The following is a 17,015-nucleotide window of genomic DNA, read 5'->3' as shown; positions in this document are numbered from 1 at the left end:
CAGAGTTTGGAAACTAGACACCTTAGAGGAGATTTGATTGAGGTGTTTAAGGCTCTGAGAGGCATCAGTAAAATGAATGAGGACGAAATTTTCAAGATTATAAATGATGCTAGAACTAGGGGACATAAATTCAAGTTACGGGGGGAAATGTTTAGATTGGACTGCAGGAAGTTCTATTTTAGCCAGCGAGTTATAAATTACTGGAATAAGTTGCCTTCATGGGTGGTAGAGGCCGACAGGTTGGGGAAATTCAAAGGTCATCTGGATAGTACTTTCGGGTAAGGGAAGCGCATAGGATGATAGGTTTAATTTCCTTTTTATTTATTTTTTATTTTATTATTATTTTTTTTATTTATTAATTATTATTATTTAGTTATTTATTTATTTATTTATTGTTTTTATCATTGTTTTGTTCGGATTTTTTTTTTGGCTGGTGCAGCATAAGCCATAGGCTTTCTTGCACCATGCGGCCGTTACTAATACTAATACTAATACTAATAAGTAACGCTTCACCAGTGGAGAAGACTAACTTTACTTAATCTCGGCGGATACCACCACCCAGATGGCACCGTTTCGCAGTTGTTGGCTTACTCATCGGTGAGTGGACAGGTACCCTGTTGTTGCAATAGTGACAACCCAGTTATGAAGTATAACTCCACAATATGAGAAATGCTTAATGGTGTGCATGGTTTAATCTAAATATGTTTCTTGACAATGTCTGAGTATGAAAAGGTTATTTATGTATGGGTAATGCATACCCGTGCATAAACAACCTTTTAATACTCTCAGACATTTAGTCAATAAATATATTTAGATTAAAATATTTACATATTATTACTTTCCTGCTTTATATACAGCAGGCCTCACTCTTAAATATAAATTAAACAAGGTATGATCAACTAATGAAGTCTAAATTTAAAAAAAAAAAAACAATACTTTGAATTAAAAGAAAATCGTAAAAAAAATATTATTCATTAAAGCATTTTATACCACGTATAAATGTGTTAATGAATTATTTAACAAACTATCAAGACGTAAAATATTCTTAGTAGGCGGGTGTATTCAGTAGTGCTGGAAGGGACCGTCCCTGAAAACGATTAATTTAGCTCTCAAAACCAAAATACCTAAACTGAATTGGCAGGACATCAAGTTTAATCGGGATAATGCAAGGCTGCACACAGCACAAAGAACACTGTCAAAGATGGTCCATTATATCCTATTTTTACATTATAAGAAAGCAAAAATGCAAGTTGTGAAAATATTTCATAAAAAAGCAAAAATGCAAGTTGTGAATTAGGATAAAGTACTAATCGGTTGAGCAGTTACTCACCGAATATGATGTTCGCAGTCATAAACTTTGACCTAGTGATTACATAAAAATTAAATAAATAGGCAGTGAAATTCTCCAATGTCATGGTTTTGTTTTCAGGGACAGGAAATATAGTTTATTTAAGGACAACTGTGACGAATGAGATATCATAAATAAGCTACTCTGTACTATGATTCTTATTCGTTACTAGCAGATAAATAGTGGCATTGATATGTGTGTCAGGGTTAACTAAGCTTAGTTTTGGTTATGCTATCCGTTTAGCATGACTGAATGTTTAAAATCCATAACGAAGCTTGCAGAAGACTTCGCTTTCGTCCTTAACACGCATTTTATTTCTTTTCAGTGAACGTGTAGCTTTCTTAAGAGCATACTGGTTGATTTTGTTTAGGTGAAAACACAACGAGATAGACCTAGAAGACTGTTTTTTTGAAGACTCTACCTAGAAGTACCAGGAGAAGAGCAACTAGATATCCCAATGCCTGTGAAGAAAGCTGCTCTTCTCACAGTCGTGAAAAAAATAACACGCTGCTGACCGTCAACACCCTATGACCCTGTCATTTAACATCAGGCTCAATGCAGTGACCTTATTTCAGTGTTTCTTCCGGAAGAACTGAGATGCTAGTGTAAATTGCACAGGTTTGTGGTTTCAACAGAAAAGAGCAAAACTGTGTTGTTAAAAGGATACCTGTCTAGTACGAGAAGTCCACAATGCCGGATAGATGGAATCAGTCTGCAGTGTGTGAAACCAATCAAATACCTAAGAGTTAAGATAGACAGTTACGGTTTGTCTCACACATCAACTACATACATCGCTGAGAAGATTCGTAAATTTACTGATATGATTGGGCATGTAAGCAGGAAGGAGTGGGGTATAAAAGATAAGGCACTGAATCTATTTTATGACTGTATCTTCTTGCCAATTGTGAGCTATGACGCATATGTCTAGCTAGATTGTGCGTTACAAAAGGCAAACGTTAGGAAAATATTTTCAGTTCAACGGACAATGTTGTTACAACTCAATATAGCCTGTAAGACTATGTCAAATGAGGCCTTGTAAGGTGATAATGGGACCGCTGCCGTTGGGTCTGGTCTTAGTATTCAAGTCAATGTGCTTCTATGTACGCTGTAGATAGCCATACGAGTGGATATGAATTGAAATTCGTTGTAACGATTGTTATAATGAGCAGAGGAAACGATTGTGGGCTCTTCTTATTGACATCTTGCCACTTGCAGCAGGACTCATATAAAGAGTCCTGCTGCAAGTGGTAAAAGAGATGGAACGACTGTACGAAGGGTTTAATAACCAAAACGTTTCTTCTAAGAATCAAACATTTTGGGAAAGGTATGTCAAGTTGGTTTGAATCAAACCTCCATTCAACGTTCCTGCTTACAGAATACAGGTCCTTCTTTGGAAAATTAAATGAATTTGATATTTCAGCACGTTCATTGTATACTTGTGAAGAAAAAGAAGACTGGGTACATTTTCTGTATTGGTGCCATGAATACCAGGATCTACGAGAGGAATTGATTAATGGAGCACCCAACGCGCAAACACTGACTTCTAGATGTGAGGCCCTTCTACTGAAGACAAGGACAGACTTTGGTGCTTTCCAAACTTTTGCAGTACAAGTTTTCAAGAGACGACGAGTCCTGCTGCAAATGGAACAAGAACAATGCTGATAAAACTGCCTGTGTAATTCTATGGCACATTCCAATTTTTCGTGAGTAGAACGGTTGCATGTAGAATGTCTCTTCAGCTGCGTCAAATATAATGGAAGAAGGCAGGCGAAATGGTTGAAGAGGGCTAGTGCGAGAACTTGCTCACTAGTTTTATTTCCTGGCAGAAATTCAAACTCACATGACATGAACTGTAGGGTTTGATTAACTGTAGAGTTTTATTACTATATGCCAGAGCGGGCACATGAATTGCGAAACTTCAATATGATATAATAGAGAAATTGTAATTATCTGTGCAGTATGTGGACAGTGGTGGGGTGCTAAGAAAGCTGACTGGGACCGCTTAATACAATAAACAAATTTAAAAAATATATATATAATTTGAACTGAAACGTTCGACAAATAACTGTTATCCTACAAGCCATCACTTGGGCATATGGGAAAACAAGTTTCCGGAGATCTAAAAATAAACTTCATTGAACTCATATCCAACAACTCTAGCTGAAGACAAGTATTGAAAATATCTCTGTTTATTATCGAATATCCTTTCAGTAGCCTATATGTGTTTTGGGATTTAATAAAATTTAGTTATGAAAAAGAATATCTTCAATAATCTTCCTATTAATTTCCTCCCTTTGTGCCATAATAATCTTTACCTAGGAGAAATTTTACAATGGATTATAATCCGATCAGTAGTAACTAGAGATTGACTGATTGAGTCACTCCCTTGTTGAATGGTTTAATCCCAGGCTAACAGGAAATCAGCCCTTAGATAAAATCACTCAACTTCGCCTAACAGCCCTTTTAATTGGTGTAAACTTTGATAGTTCTCTTATCACAAAGAAAAATACGTGGTTAGTTAAGGGTAGGTATACATTAGTAAACAAAATGATATGAGAAATACACGAGTCGCCACAATTCTCTCACTATCAAGTTTTTGAGACAGACTCCTTACTGAGAACCAGACCTAGGATGTTAGAGACCCTTTCTCTCTGTTTGGAATTATAGGATAAGTAGCAATCAGCCAGTTTGTTCGTAAAACTGTTACCATATAGTATATTTGCGCTCCGCGTATTACGGAGGGTGGTTGCAGACTCCCATAATGAGACGATCACCACGCTCCTCGGTGCCATTCGGCTTGTACCGTACTTTCACTCACATCTTCCATTTAAATTAAATCATTTCACACCCCACTCACTCAACATTGGCGTTACCTTGATCTGACTCAAGGAACACTCTGTTCATCTTCAAGCAGCTTCAATCAGAGCAACATTTCGTCATCTCCTCCGATCCTTCCTATTTCCCTTGAACACATCACCGAACTGAAATTCTTTATCTCGTATTTCTCAACATTACCATATCGTAGCAAGCCCAACTAAATCAACATTAGCCGACTTGATCAACACCCGAATTTCATTTAATTTGTGGCGCATTATAGCCTCAGTTGCTGATGCGCCAATAAAACTCAAACCAACCCAACTCATTTAATTTGTTTACAATGCTCTACTGTTATTGTATAGGTGAATTAAATTTTGTACTTTATCGTTTTTAACAACCAAGAAACATTCCTTATAATGGCTTAAATGTTTTCCATATGTGATTTTGGTGGGGGTTTTGCTTCTATTACAGTTTCCCTTTCAATGGTTAAGGTAATCAATGGTTGCACAAAGCGCTCTCAGAGGGTACAGGTGTGATTTTGTCCCATACTGCTGACACCAAAGTCGATCCTGTCGCGATTTCCCTAACTCCCCCAAATTAACAGTTCCCCTAAACCCTTAATGCCCCTCAATGACATTCATGAAACTCCTTGCACCTCCTCTGTTTAAATGAATACCATCTGTACAAAATAAATTCCGCCTACCAACTAAGGCTGGCCAAGCTGATAAAAATTTCCTTCTTTAAACTTTTCAGATTCCTTCAAGGCTGGAGTTAATCCACGAGCCTTTCATCATGAAATCCCTCCTGTTAAACTAATTAAATTAAATAAATATTAAATTGATAATTGTTAAAAATGAAATTAATTTTGTCGTCCTAATTTTGTCTGTTGATAAACTCAGTTATTTCTACACATTTTTCTTTTTCTAAGATCCTTTTTTTCTAAGGACCTCTAAGGGTAATGGAGATAACCCTTATGGAGGTAACCCTTAATGGCGGTGGAGGTAAAGCTCTGCATTAACGTGTATTTGCTGATTTTGTTGAAAGACCTCAGTAAGTAACATTGAGTAGATGTGGAAGATTGGAAAAATACATCCTTCTTCGAATTGGTCTTTTGAGGATAACGGTAAAATACTTCAACACAAGCACTTCGTCTCTGAAATAACGAAGTGTCCATTAATCCTCAGTGTGTTTCTTAAAAGTATTTTCGAAATAAAAATCAATTACAAATGATTTTTTATAAATATTTTTGGTGAGTGTTTTTCAATGAAGTTTGTTTTAAATTTAATTGTCCATTGTAAACCAAAACTCAATCATATTATGACGCGTAGAAAATTATCTGCTTTATTGAACAAGTATGGCTGAATAAATATTCAATATTATAACAGAATTAGCACCTAAGTTACGTGTACAATGAGTATCCTCTTTGTTTACTGCACATATGAAATGTTAGCTCATCAAAATGTTTTCTTTTGTTCAATAGTCATGTCCAACTGGCAAGCCAGATATGCTCAACGTTCACATCATTTGCCATACACATGACGATGTAGGTTGGCTGTTGACCGTTGATCAGTACTATGATAAATGTAAGTATTGTTAAACTTATTAAATAGGTAATAAGTAATTTTCTAAATTGCAGAATTATGTAAAATTATTCCAATTAGGAACTAAATGAAAGAATCTTATATTCTGTCAATTAACTCTGAATTAGTCCTTTTAAAAAGTTAAAATCAGTTTATAATATCTGTCTTATATACAAGGTACATATTTTTTTCAAATGCATGAAGTTATTTCTGCGGATGTATATTCGTTAAAAGAATAAACGGCTTTAATTAGCTGAATTAAAATTTTCGATTTGAAAATTTTTTGTTTTTTATATCAGATACTTAACTAATTTCCAACATAAATATATTATTTCTAATCCTTCTGTCTGGCCTCGCGGGTAGATGGACAGGTGGGTCTTCTGTTAAGATACGGAGGAATTTCAAGGCTAACGATGTTCTCGACTTACACCTACCATTCATATATCGCACTCTTTAAAGATACGAAAATATTTTGTAAACCTACTCTTCGAAAAGTCTGTGGCAACTTTGAGGGAAGAAGTTACCACAGACTAATACCGTGTATACGAAGGGGTATCAAAAAGTTCGTACCCTGACCTAGATAAAACATCAGTAGGAAGATGCCGTTTTTAATATAAGTTGTCTACATATTCAATAACTCACATGTGAGATTTCATTCCCTTAGGTGATCGTACACCAGAGGTGGAGCCCGGAATCTGAGGAAGGACGCTGTGGTTGACAAAGTGGAGTATCGAGCAGTGATCAAGTTCCTGTATTGCAAGAAAGTTCAAGAAATTCACGAAGAAATGAAAGCTGTGTATGGGCAGAATTGTCTATCATATGACACTGTAAAAATATAGAAACGGGAGTTTCCACTGCGGTCGTACAAGTGTCTTTGATGAGCAAAGAGAAGGAAGGCCATCAACATCTACAGACAGTGAGACGATTGAGCAGCTGGTGCTGAGTGACAGTTCATTTCATCGTAAATGCTCAGGAATTAGTTATGGGTCTGCCCGAAGCATTTTACTTGACCATTTGCATGTCTCCGCACGATGGGTTCCAAGATTGCTGACGCCCTTTCAGAAGCAATGTCAAATGCAATGGTCTCGCCAACTGTTGGATTTGTGTAATATGGACGTTGAGAACTTTTTTGATCGGTTGGTGACGAATGCTGGGTGTACCAGTATGATCCGGAGACTAAAGACATGTCGAAACAGTGGTTTTGATTCGTCTCAGGAAGTCACCAATGAAGTGAAATCGTGGGTTCAGGCAAAATGTGCAGACTTCTGATCAAGGCATTAAACAAATGATCATAGATGGGAGAAATGTGTTACTATACATGGAGAGTACGTAGAAAAGGATTAAAGTTCCTGTGAAGTTTCACCTTTCTAAGAGGCTATTATTCTAGGGCCAACTTTTTGATACCCCTCTTATAATAAGTGTACATTAACTTTTAGTCCAGAAAGGCCGACTTTATGGAAGCTTCCTTGGGATTTTCTGCATTAAGATTAAATTAAAGAAAAATGTAGCTGAAAACTACAAAAATAATAAAATAATATTGCTCCATATCAAGAACTACAAATTAAATAGTTTATTGAAACGGAAAGGGAGGAATTGTTCCCTACCCAAGATATCCAAAATAAAAAATTAATTTTCTAACCAGTAACAACGTTTCGGATCTAGTTTTTTATCCGTTATTACCTCTGAAAATTTCGAATAACGCCTAGAAATCAGTTGTCTATTATGTAAGCTGACGAACAGATTTTTCGTCAATTTAGATAATAGTTGTTACAAAGAAGTGTTTTTCGCCAACAAATATCAACCGAATATTAGTTTTAATTTTAACGTCCTGTTCTGTAGCTCCCCATTACTTTTCCCATGGTTCCATAGTCTCATAACCAATTCCAGCTTTTGCAGTCAGGAGGCTATTTTAAGAACCCCCAGAAAGCCCTTACCCCTCCTCATCCTACTAGTTTTAGAGCTCATATGAGCAACGGGTAGGGAATTAAGAGACAACTGATCTACTTCATCGAAAATCATTATCAGATTATAATTTAAATGCAATAAATTACCTTTAAAACAATGTAATTGTGGAGATCACACTGTTTAAAAAAAATAAAAACAGTAAGTTAGTACCAGACAGGTTTTAAACACTGTTCAGTTTCAGAAATCAGATTGCAAAGTACAGGGACATTGATAATGGCCTTTAAACAAGATAATGAAACTCACCAGTGTAGTGGTGACTCATACAATTATTAATTTTATAACAAGAAGTAATTATGATTTAAATGCGTTGATGACGTGAAAGTTGTCGTGGTAAGCCAACTACATATACAAAAACAGTCATCTTAGGCTGGTATATTTTTATACGTGGGTGAGAAGAATCAAATGATAGAAGAACAGAGAGCAGGACAGAAATCTATATTCTTATACAGTGCAAAACAGCTAGAACTGAACTTTGTTGAGTTTCCATATCTTAATTAATTCCATTTGAGTATGAAAGTTATAGTATTTAGGAAGATCGTATTACCAAGGGGTGCTGGATAATAATTAGAACTGCGTGAGCCAGATTAAGAAATTAATTCATATTCAAAGCATTATTTATCGAATACTTTTTTTCTAGTATCTGTGTTTATTAATATTATTTGATGTAGTGTATATTGTCTAATATCAACCTGTCAAACATTAGTGTCAATAGCTTCAACAAAGGCTTTTCTACTATACACTACAAATGTTTCAAACTGAGTGCTTCAATTCTTCCTCGATGATTTTATGCATGTACTCAGTTTTGTACGATTAAACTTATTTTGCCCGCATAAAGAGTTTGATTTTTTTCTTTAATTAAAATCGATGAATGAAGATTAGAGAGCAATGAAATTTTATATTCCAACAGATGTACGAGAAATCATACGATCGGTTGTGTCTCAACTCGCATTGAATGAAACGAGAAAATTTATTTATGTGGAATCGGCTTTTTTCTGGAGATGGTGGGAAGAACAGTCTGACTTGATGAAAGAGCACGTGAAAAGGCTGGTGAACGAAGGTAAAACCATCTATATATATTAATTTTCTGTGATTATTTTTGCATTGGTGTAATAAACCGTTTAGTAGGTATTTAATCCAAGCAGATAAATTTTACTCTTTCAGTTCAGAAAAGGAAATACTTTTTTTTTTCTAAACTGAACGAGTAAAATTGAAGAACACTCCAACATCCATCAGGATGTTGTGTGCTCTTCTTATTGCTTAAATTTTATTGCTATTTTTAATAAAATATCAATAAAATTTCAAGTTTTCTTTTAATAATCGTTTAGGAAAAATTCCCCCGAATAAAACGTTACTCTTTCATGGTACGCTAATCTTATAGCTTGTTTTTATATCCTTCTTTTGAATAAATCGCTGTTGTCAATACAGCTGTTTCTCAACAGCTGTACTGATTTCACTGCCCTTCTGAATGGATAAATTTTCCAATAAAATCTTCACGTAAAGTATTAAACAGAGATTCAGCCTTGGAGAAATCATTCTCTTTGTAAAATGAGTAAAAGAATGAAAAAAAAAAATTGTCTAGTACCTTGCTGTTATGACTGGAAAAATTATATATATATATTTATATTTTTTTATATTTATATAAAAATATATATGTAAGAATTCTCCTTTATAACAGGAGAATTCCCTTTTTAAAAAAATAAATAAAACTAAGCATTTGAGGAGACAACACAGTGTACTGAAAAGTACCATCCCAAGGAGCCATCTGTCCAATTCCTTCATGGAAACACTTTACTTTTGATAAAATGTCCTGCGTACAGTATTTCCAGGCCTTTCAGGTGATTCGTCGAATTGGGATATAGTTTTTCCCGAACAACCGAACAAACCCAATTTCAAAATGCAGTGAAATCACTTATCCAAGAAGGATTATTGATTTATTTGATTTTGCAGCGACTTATGCTAGAACTAACAGCAATAGGAAACAGTAATGTCAAAATCATAGTTAGTAGTTAAAACGTATTTAAGTGTAGTTGTTGCGGACCCCAGGCTTTCCCCCATTAGCTGCTTTTATAGTTCTTGTGGTGAGGCTTGTATTTTGGTGTAGTATTTTGTGTCAATTTGTGCTGTTATGTTGTGTGACGGGCGCTTCGCATTTTACCAAAAGTACCATCCTGGTATCAGGATCAGCAAACAGAGGAAGCTCCTCAAGGACATTGCTGTCTTCTTTGAGGAAAGAGTCCAAATATCATGGACCAGTTTTCACCCCAGATCAAACTCCATTAATAGCGAAAGATTTAACAAATCTTACCCTATTAATGATTAACAAATATATGTACTATGTACAATCAGTAGCAAGTCCAAGTTGGCTTCAACAGTTCACCAAAGGGAGAACCAGTAGGTTCTCCCTTTGAAGCCCACAAAGAGGCCTAGCAAATATTTGGTTGTAGTCTCCGCCTGTGATGCTAGAAGAGAAGCAATGCATCCTCCGTACCCTTGCCACATGTAAATCCATATTGCACTGGAAACGGAAGTCTTTTATCAGTGTAAGCAATCAAAACAAGTCCAGCAATAACCTTTCCAAATGTCTTTCCCAAAACAGGGAGCAAGGCAATAGGCCTGTAAGGGGACGGATCAGACTCGGGCTTCTCTGTTTTTTAGCAAGATCTTCAAATTAGCAACCTTCCATGCCCTAGGAAAAACGTCCTGAAAAAGACAAGCGTTAAACAAAGCAAGGATAACAGCAGGAACAATCTTCCAAACCCGTTTAATCACATCAACCGCCAAACCGTTATTCCCTGGGCATTTTCCAGAGCACATTGATTTGATAGCAGAGTCAATCTCCTCTATTGAGAAAGGGGGTTCATCAGAAGAACCAGTATAGGCAGAGTTTCTTTTTGATTTCTGTTTGCGTGAGATGAACACAATCTTTATTATCCTGATGGATAATGACATCAAGAATCCTATTAATAGTGGGTACCCAAGACAAAATATCCTGATCATCTGCCGTTCTGACCGAGCAAATACCTCTCCAGGTGGAATCTTATTGTTCAACAGCTTATAAATAAATCCACATGGATCAGCATTTCCCTGAGCGCGCAAGCAACAGGAATCCGTGAATCCAACGTGCGTGGTACCCACTATCCAGGCAGGTGTCGGTGGTTGGTTAATATGGGGCACGTTTTGTTGGCAAGAACTAAGGCTGGTGATGCGTATGGACAAAATTTTCACTGGTGAGATCTACCGGCAGCTCTTAGGATACCATGTGCACCTTGCCATGTTGCATTTTTCCTGGACAGAAACGGGATCTTCCAGGATGATAATGCGCTGTGTCATTGGGCCCGCACTGTTCACCAGTTGTTCGAGGAACAAAGTGAAAATATCACACATCTTGACAGGCCTCCAAATTCCCCTGACCTCAGTCGTTTGAACACCTATGGGGTGTTTTGGAACGGGAAGTGAGGCTTATGGACGCGCAATCGTCATCTATTCCGACTCTATGGAAAGCCTTGCAGGCGGCATGGCTTCAGATCCCTAAGGACGCCTTCAGATACCTAGTGGAGTCAATGCCTAGGCGAATAGCGGGTGTTATCCTTGCGAACGGTGGCCCAACACGGTATTAGGTAGGACATAATTCTGTGATCACTCAGTGTATAATATGATGTTCATTGAAAAGCTAGAAATGCATTTTTGTTTCATAAAAAGAGAAATTACTGTTTGCTAATGTTATCTTAATAATCACTTCAAACAGATCGACTTGAATTCATTGGCGGTGGGTGGAGCATGAACGACGAAGCTGCAACCCACTATCTTGGAATTATCGATCAAATGACTTTAGGACTGCGATGGCTAAATGACACCTTTGGCAGGTGTTCGGCACCGAAGATTGGATGGCAGATCGATCCTTTTGGCCACTCAAGAGAACAGGCATCACTATTTTCTCAGGTAATTATTACTAACTTTAAGTAGGAATTTGATTTCTTAAACAAAAGAAACCTCCATTTTTTGAGTAGTCAAAATTTTATATTTGATCATAAAGGTCAACTCAAGTTCCGTCCCTTCTCTTCCCTCTTTGTTTCAAAGAGAGAGACCGAAACTGAATTGCAGCATAAATAGATCCATTTAGGATTGGGATAATTAAAATCTACTTTAAAATTCTTAAAATAGATGGCAAATATTAGTATGGGAATTAATACCTCTAAAGTAGAGATTAGTGCAAGGGCATCAGATTTATTCGTAGCCATCTACCAAAGTAGTAAAATTTACATTTTAATTATATCTCGTATCGTGAATACCTTCACAACGAGTTGTCATAATATTGCACTACCTCGAATAAGTAACGCTTCACCATAGGAGAAGACTAATGTTACTTATTCTCGGCTGATACCACCGTCCAGACGGCCTCTCTTCGGTGTGGGCAGGTACTCTAGTGTTGCAATAGTGACAACTCAGTTATGAGGTATAACTCCACAATATGAAAGATCCAAGATGGTGTACAATAGTATAGACTAATAGCATTTAAGGTAGTGCAATGTTATGGCAACTCGTTCTGAAGGTATTCACAATATGAAATATAATTAAAATGATGCCAACTTAACTACTTTGGTAGATGGCTATGAATAAATCTGATGCACTTGCACTAACCTATACGTTAGCCATATTATCACGTAGCTTGAGGCTTTTACCCTTTAATAATATTAGTCGATTTTGATCGAGTTCGATCGGTGGTTTGACCTTTGTCTTTTCCATAACGAAATAGAGCCACAGCGCTAGATGTTTCTTACTTTCTGTCTAAAAGTGGTTTCGCTATGCATCTTTAATTGAATAGAACAAATTCAGAATGGGAGAACGAAATTTTTTCTACATTGGAATTAGTTTCCACAGTAATCATATGATTATTTCATTCACAATTACCAAATACATCTTAATATTGAGTTACTTTTTTTGTTTTTTACAATCATCATTCTTAACGCTTGATTTTATTCCTGATTTCTTCTGCTTTATTCTCACTTATGATTTAACCAGAAGAATTTAAATAATCGAAAACTAAGTTTATTAAATTATTTCATGAGCTGTTGTCATATTATTCTTCTATTAAGATAATAGGAAAGTCATACGAAGGGTAAAGAGCGAAGCCAGAATCATTTCTGCATCAAACGCATTGTAGATAAATCTGAAGGTTATACATCCTTATTATGTCTCGCCTATCTAAGAAAGCAGTTTTGATGATGCGGTACTTATTCTCAGTAACCCAATTAACTAAATTTGACGTCATTGCATGTGTCACGCTATGGATTTCCGGTTCTTTATTGTGTTTCGAGTTCCGCTGAAGCGAATTACAATTTATGGACACGAGTGCAGTGACACTCCACTGGTCACATGACCAAGTATTGCAATTCCTAAATGTTCGCTCTGCCTGCAATACCTTTTGCAATACTTTACTCCAGGAAATATTATAGTATTTTTATTACAGTTTCGGACTAGAATAAATCTGCGTTACCTTCTAAAAATACATTTGAATTAACAAAGGATCACCTGCGTCTATGTCATCAGCCTTAAAATTATATATCCTTCAAACTAAAATACAAACGTATGAATAAGATACTACATTATATTGTCATCTTATTTGAGTCAAAGCACGTACGTATTTGGAGTTGGAGACAAATTTTAATTGCTCTTCCTTTCGAAGAGTTTGTCTCTTTTTTTTTTTTGCTGAATGAGATCTCTTTTACGAGAGATAACAAAATGACCTTGTTCATAGTTTAGAATTGTGCTTTATCAGACCGCTGCACGAACCTTTCTGAACACGCATTTTAATCACGATAATTTTGATTCATTCAATGAGTTCCCTTTTAGGAGAGATAACAGAACGACCTTGTTCATAGTTGGGAAGAGAGCGATATCAAAATTTTGCATAAACCCCTCTAAACACGTATTTGAACTAACATCAGATAAATGTGTGGTTAGGCCTACTTGACCAGCATATGTTTAATTTTATTTCACTTCATGGATATACCGAAGAATAAATAACATACTGCGGTTCAAAGAATATTAAATTTTAAAAATTATGTCGAGGTGTTACTCACATTAATTAGAAACGCTGTCTCCAGGAAAAATTAACTTAATCATTCGTAATATAGTTAAATAGCTGGGGCAGATGTTGAATAAAAATGACGCATGCGTTATATATTGGTTGATTGCTGATGATCCTTGTAGTTTCAATTAGCGTTGACTGTTTAACTAGACCTCCACTGCAGCGTGTTTTGAGCGAGAAGAGGTAAGGGGAATTTCTAAAATCACCTTTAATCACGGTTGTAATCAGTTGATCTCGAGCAGATGGAAGTAGAATTCTACCCACACTGAATTATTCCTGATTTTCAGCCAGCACAATTATCAAATCCGTTTGTGAACACACACTTCTACAGACTTATGCCGTTAAAAAATAATAATTTGAATTGTATTCTTTTATCTATTAGAAATCATTAAATAGCCACACCTGATTAATTAACGTGAGTGTTTATAAACATATGAAAGAAAACAAACGTGAAGGGAGTGAACACGACTTATTAAAAGCAAGTACAGCAAGAGGGATGGCACATTCATCCCTCTTGGAAGAATAGTTACTGCAGATTCTTTCCATTCTCCCACAGTATCGAACCCCATGTAAAAACTGATCACAGAGAACTGTTTTAGTAAATGCTGACTGTCTTGGTTACTTTGTTATTCGAGAGATTGTACCAGAGATTTTTAGAGAAGAAAAATAGCCAAATATATAAACGATGGAACGTATTGATTTATGTGAGTACTCAAATTTGTTTTATTTAGTTCTTTCTACCGATAGTTCTTTCTAATGGATAGCTTGACATATTGTTGTCAACTATCCATGTCAAGCTGTTCAGAAATTTATGTCTGAAATATTTATAAATTTCTTCTTTTATGAAAAACGGATGAGGTTACTGATATTCTTAAGTAAAACGGGGTTTCTGTAAAACCAATTAATTAACCATTCATCAAGAGAAAGCTTTAAAGCATCAGAATTTATATCGCTATATCTACTAAAAAATACACCGCAGAAAACATTAAACAGCACAAAAGTATTTACTGTGAACTCATTATCATTTCTTTGTCCTCACCAAGTGGTTGTCGATATTTCAATTGTCACACGCGTCATTAAAAATGCACAATGTGAAAACTTAACTGTGCTGAAGTAAATTAGTGACTTCGCATACATATTGTAGTCATTGGAGAACTTTGCCCTTTGCACTTCATTACTTGAGCATCAGTAGATGTTGCTAATAAGGTGATGAGCGAAGTGCAAAGGGCAGAAGAAATTTCTTAAGTCAATACGAGAAACATTAGAAAACTGGCGTTGAAGCCTCTTTTAAATTGATCGTGTAGAGTTTAATTAGCAATCCGTGACTAGTTTGAAGTGTATCTAATAAAAAAGCAATTAATATAAATTCCACAAATCAAAAATAAACTTTTATTAATAAAAATAAAGTTAAATTCTAGATTTACTGACAATATTTTCTGGATAATCACCAATAGTGAAAAATATATTTATGTATCAACTATCGTCATTTAAACTGCACAAAATAAAAATTTAACATTACGGAAATCAGTGTTTATTAACTATATATATATATATACTGTAACGAACCAACTTCTCTGAATCTTTCCTTAAAGCGATCTTCTGTATTCCAATATGGTTTATCGATTATTCTTCTGACCGAATGGACCATATTAATTGCACTGACTGCGTAACTAAAACGGTCACAACAACAAAAAGGACAAACACTGACGAGTCTTTGCTTCATCCCTATTTGCTTCATCCCTATAAACAAACAAACTTTTTTGTATCCGGAAAAACCAATATTTTCTGAAAAACTTGCATAACGGATTTAAATTACACTCTGCACCAACCACTCAACTACCAAAAACCGTCAACCATGACTGCACACTACAATTTAACCGAATGTAGCTGCTTCCATTCAAATTTCCATTAGTGAATGTACGTATCATTGCTATTAATTCCCTTTTCCTTTTCTCTGCATTGAAATGATCAGGTCAGCAATTCATAAAATGCGTCATTACAGCGCTCTATGAAAATATAGTGGATTCGCCACTTGTGAGTCATTTGGAGAGATTTGGGTGAGTTGGAATCCTGTCGGCAAATGGAGTATTATTTATAGACTACTTCCAGTGGGACGCACTTCAATCACTTGGTCCCTATTTAGAATGATCCTGAAACCTGACTGGGTTAGCTAGTCTCAAGCAGAGGTGGGGGGGGGGTGAGAATTCTTTCAGTGAGTTACACTAGGGCTTTATCCTCTCTGCTGAAGATAAAACCGCACCTGAACACACAGTTGCAAAAAACAACAAACATCACCGCACTACTGTATAAAATTCCCAGGATTATAAGGACATGACTTATAGATGAATACTCCTCATTATTATCTAGATTGGTGAAGAGAGCATTGCTCAATCCGTTTCAGATTCTTAATTTATTTATTGTTTTTTTTATAAAATCTATAAACAGACATGTGCCCAGTTAAACTGTACAGCAGAGCCGTATACAGTAAAAGCTTAAACATAAGTCGCGTAAATAAATAATACCACATGTACAATGATGTTATAGTTTTATTATGAGATCAGTCCAAGACTAGGAAAAGAACATTGCTGTCCCACAATCCTTGATTATGAATAAGTCATAATAAATATCATATATATAAGCAGTCCATCAACCAGATGGACTGCTTATATATGCCCTGTGAAACACCTTCCTGTCCTGAGAGGGATCAATGTCATACTGGTTTATAAGTGGCATTGCTCTTTTAAAGAAAGGGTTCTTGGAAATCTGTAATCTTGATCTTCCGATGCAGAAGGTAACTTCTGTCTCGTAGTGGCTGGTATTCATGAAAGTTGAGATGTACAGGAGATCTGAAAGTATCAAAAAATTAATGTTTGACGATGTGAAACTTTACAATCAACAGTTAACTCCAATATTTACCAAGGGATGATTTACCAAGTGCGGCAGCCATTGACAAATATCCTAATTAAAAGAAGCCGAAGAGCTGATCCTTGTGTAACCCATTTAGAAAGGAAGAGCTCTCTTGAGTTTTCCTGTCCGATGGTTACCTTTGGTCTCTGCTAAGCAATTGTTTCAGTTCTTTAATATATTCCAAAATGGAATGTAATAATTATTCAACAGCTGTTGATTATTGTATTAATGAAAGCTGTTTTACGCAAAAGGTTATTTATACAACACACGCGTTTTACACACAGTTTAAGGTTAATTTTGTTTACTCCTA

The 17,015-nt window shown here is 35.8% G+C and overlaps 1 protein-coding gene across 1 annotated transcript in view; it reads left to right on the top strand.

Moving 5' to 3' along the window:
- Nucleotides 1–17,015, top strand: part of LOC150088126 (lysosomal alpha-mannosidase-like) — an 86,887-nt gene that overhangs the window by 24,637 nt on the left and 45,235 nt on the right. The window contains exons 3-5 of the mRNA XM_090370580.1: nt 5,646–5,748; nt 8,618–8,767; nt 11,456–11,649. Of these exons, the coding sequence (XP_090226706.1) occupies nt 5,646–5,748; nt 8,618–8,767; nt 11,456–11,649 (447 nt within the window). The remainder of the gene's footprint in view (nt 1–5,645; nt 5,749–8,617; nt 8,768–11,455; nt 11,650–17,015) is intronic.

Source organism: Mastigoproctus giganteus, chromosome 3 (genome assembly GCF_048544385.1).
Source record: "Mastigoproctus giganteus isolate SK-2022 chromosome 3, ASM4854438v1, whole genome shotgun sequence".
NCBI classification, from domain to species: domain Eukaryota; kingdom Metazoa; phylum Arthropoda; class Arachnida; order Uropygi; family Thelyphonidae; genus Mastigoproctus; species Mastigoproctus giganteus.
The sequence above is the reverse complement of the archived record's forward strand: the minus strand, read 5'-3'. Positions and strand labels throughout refer to the sequence as shown.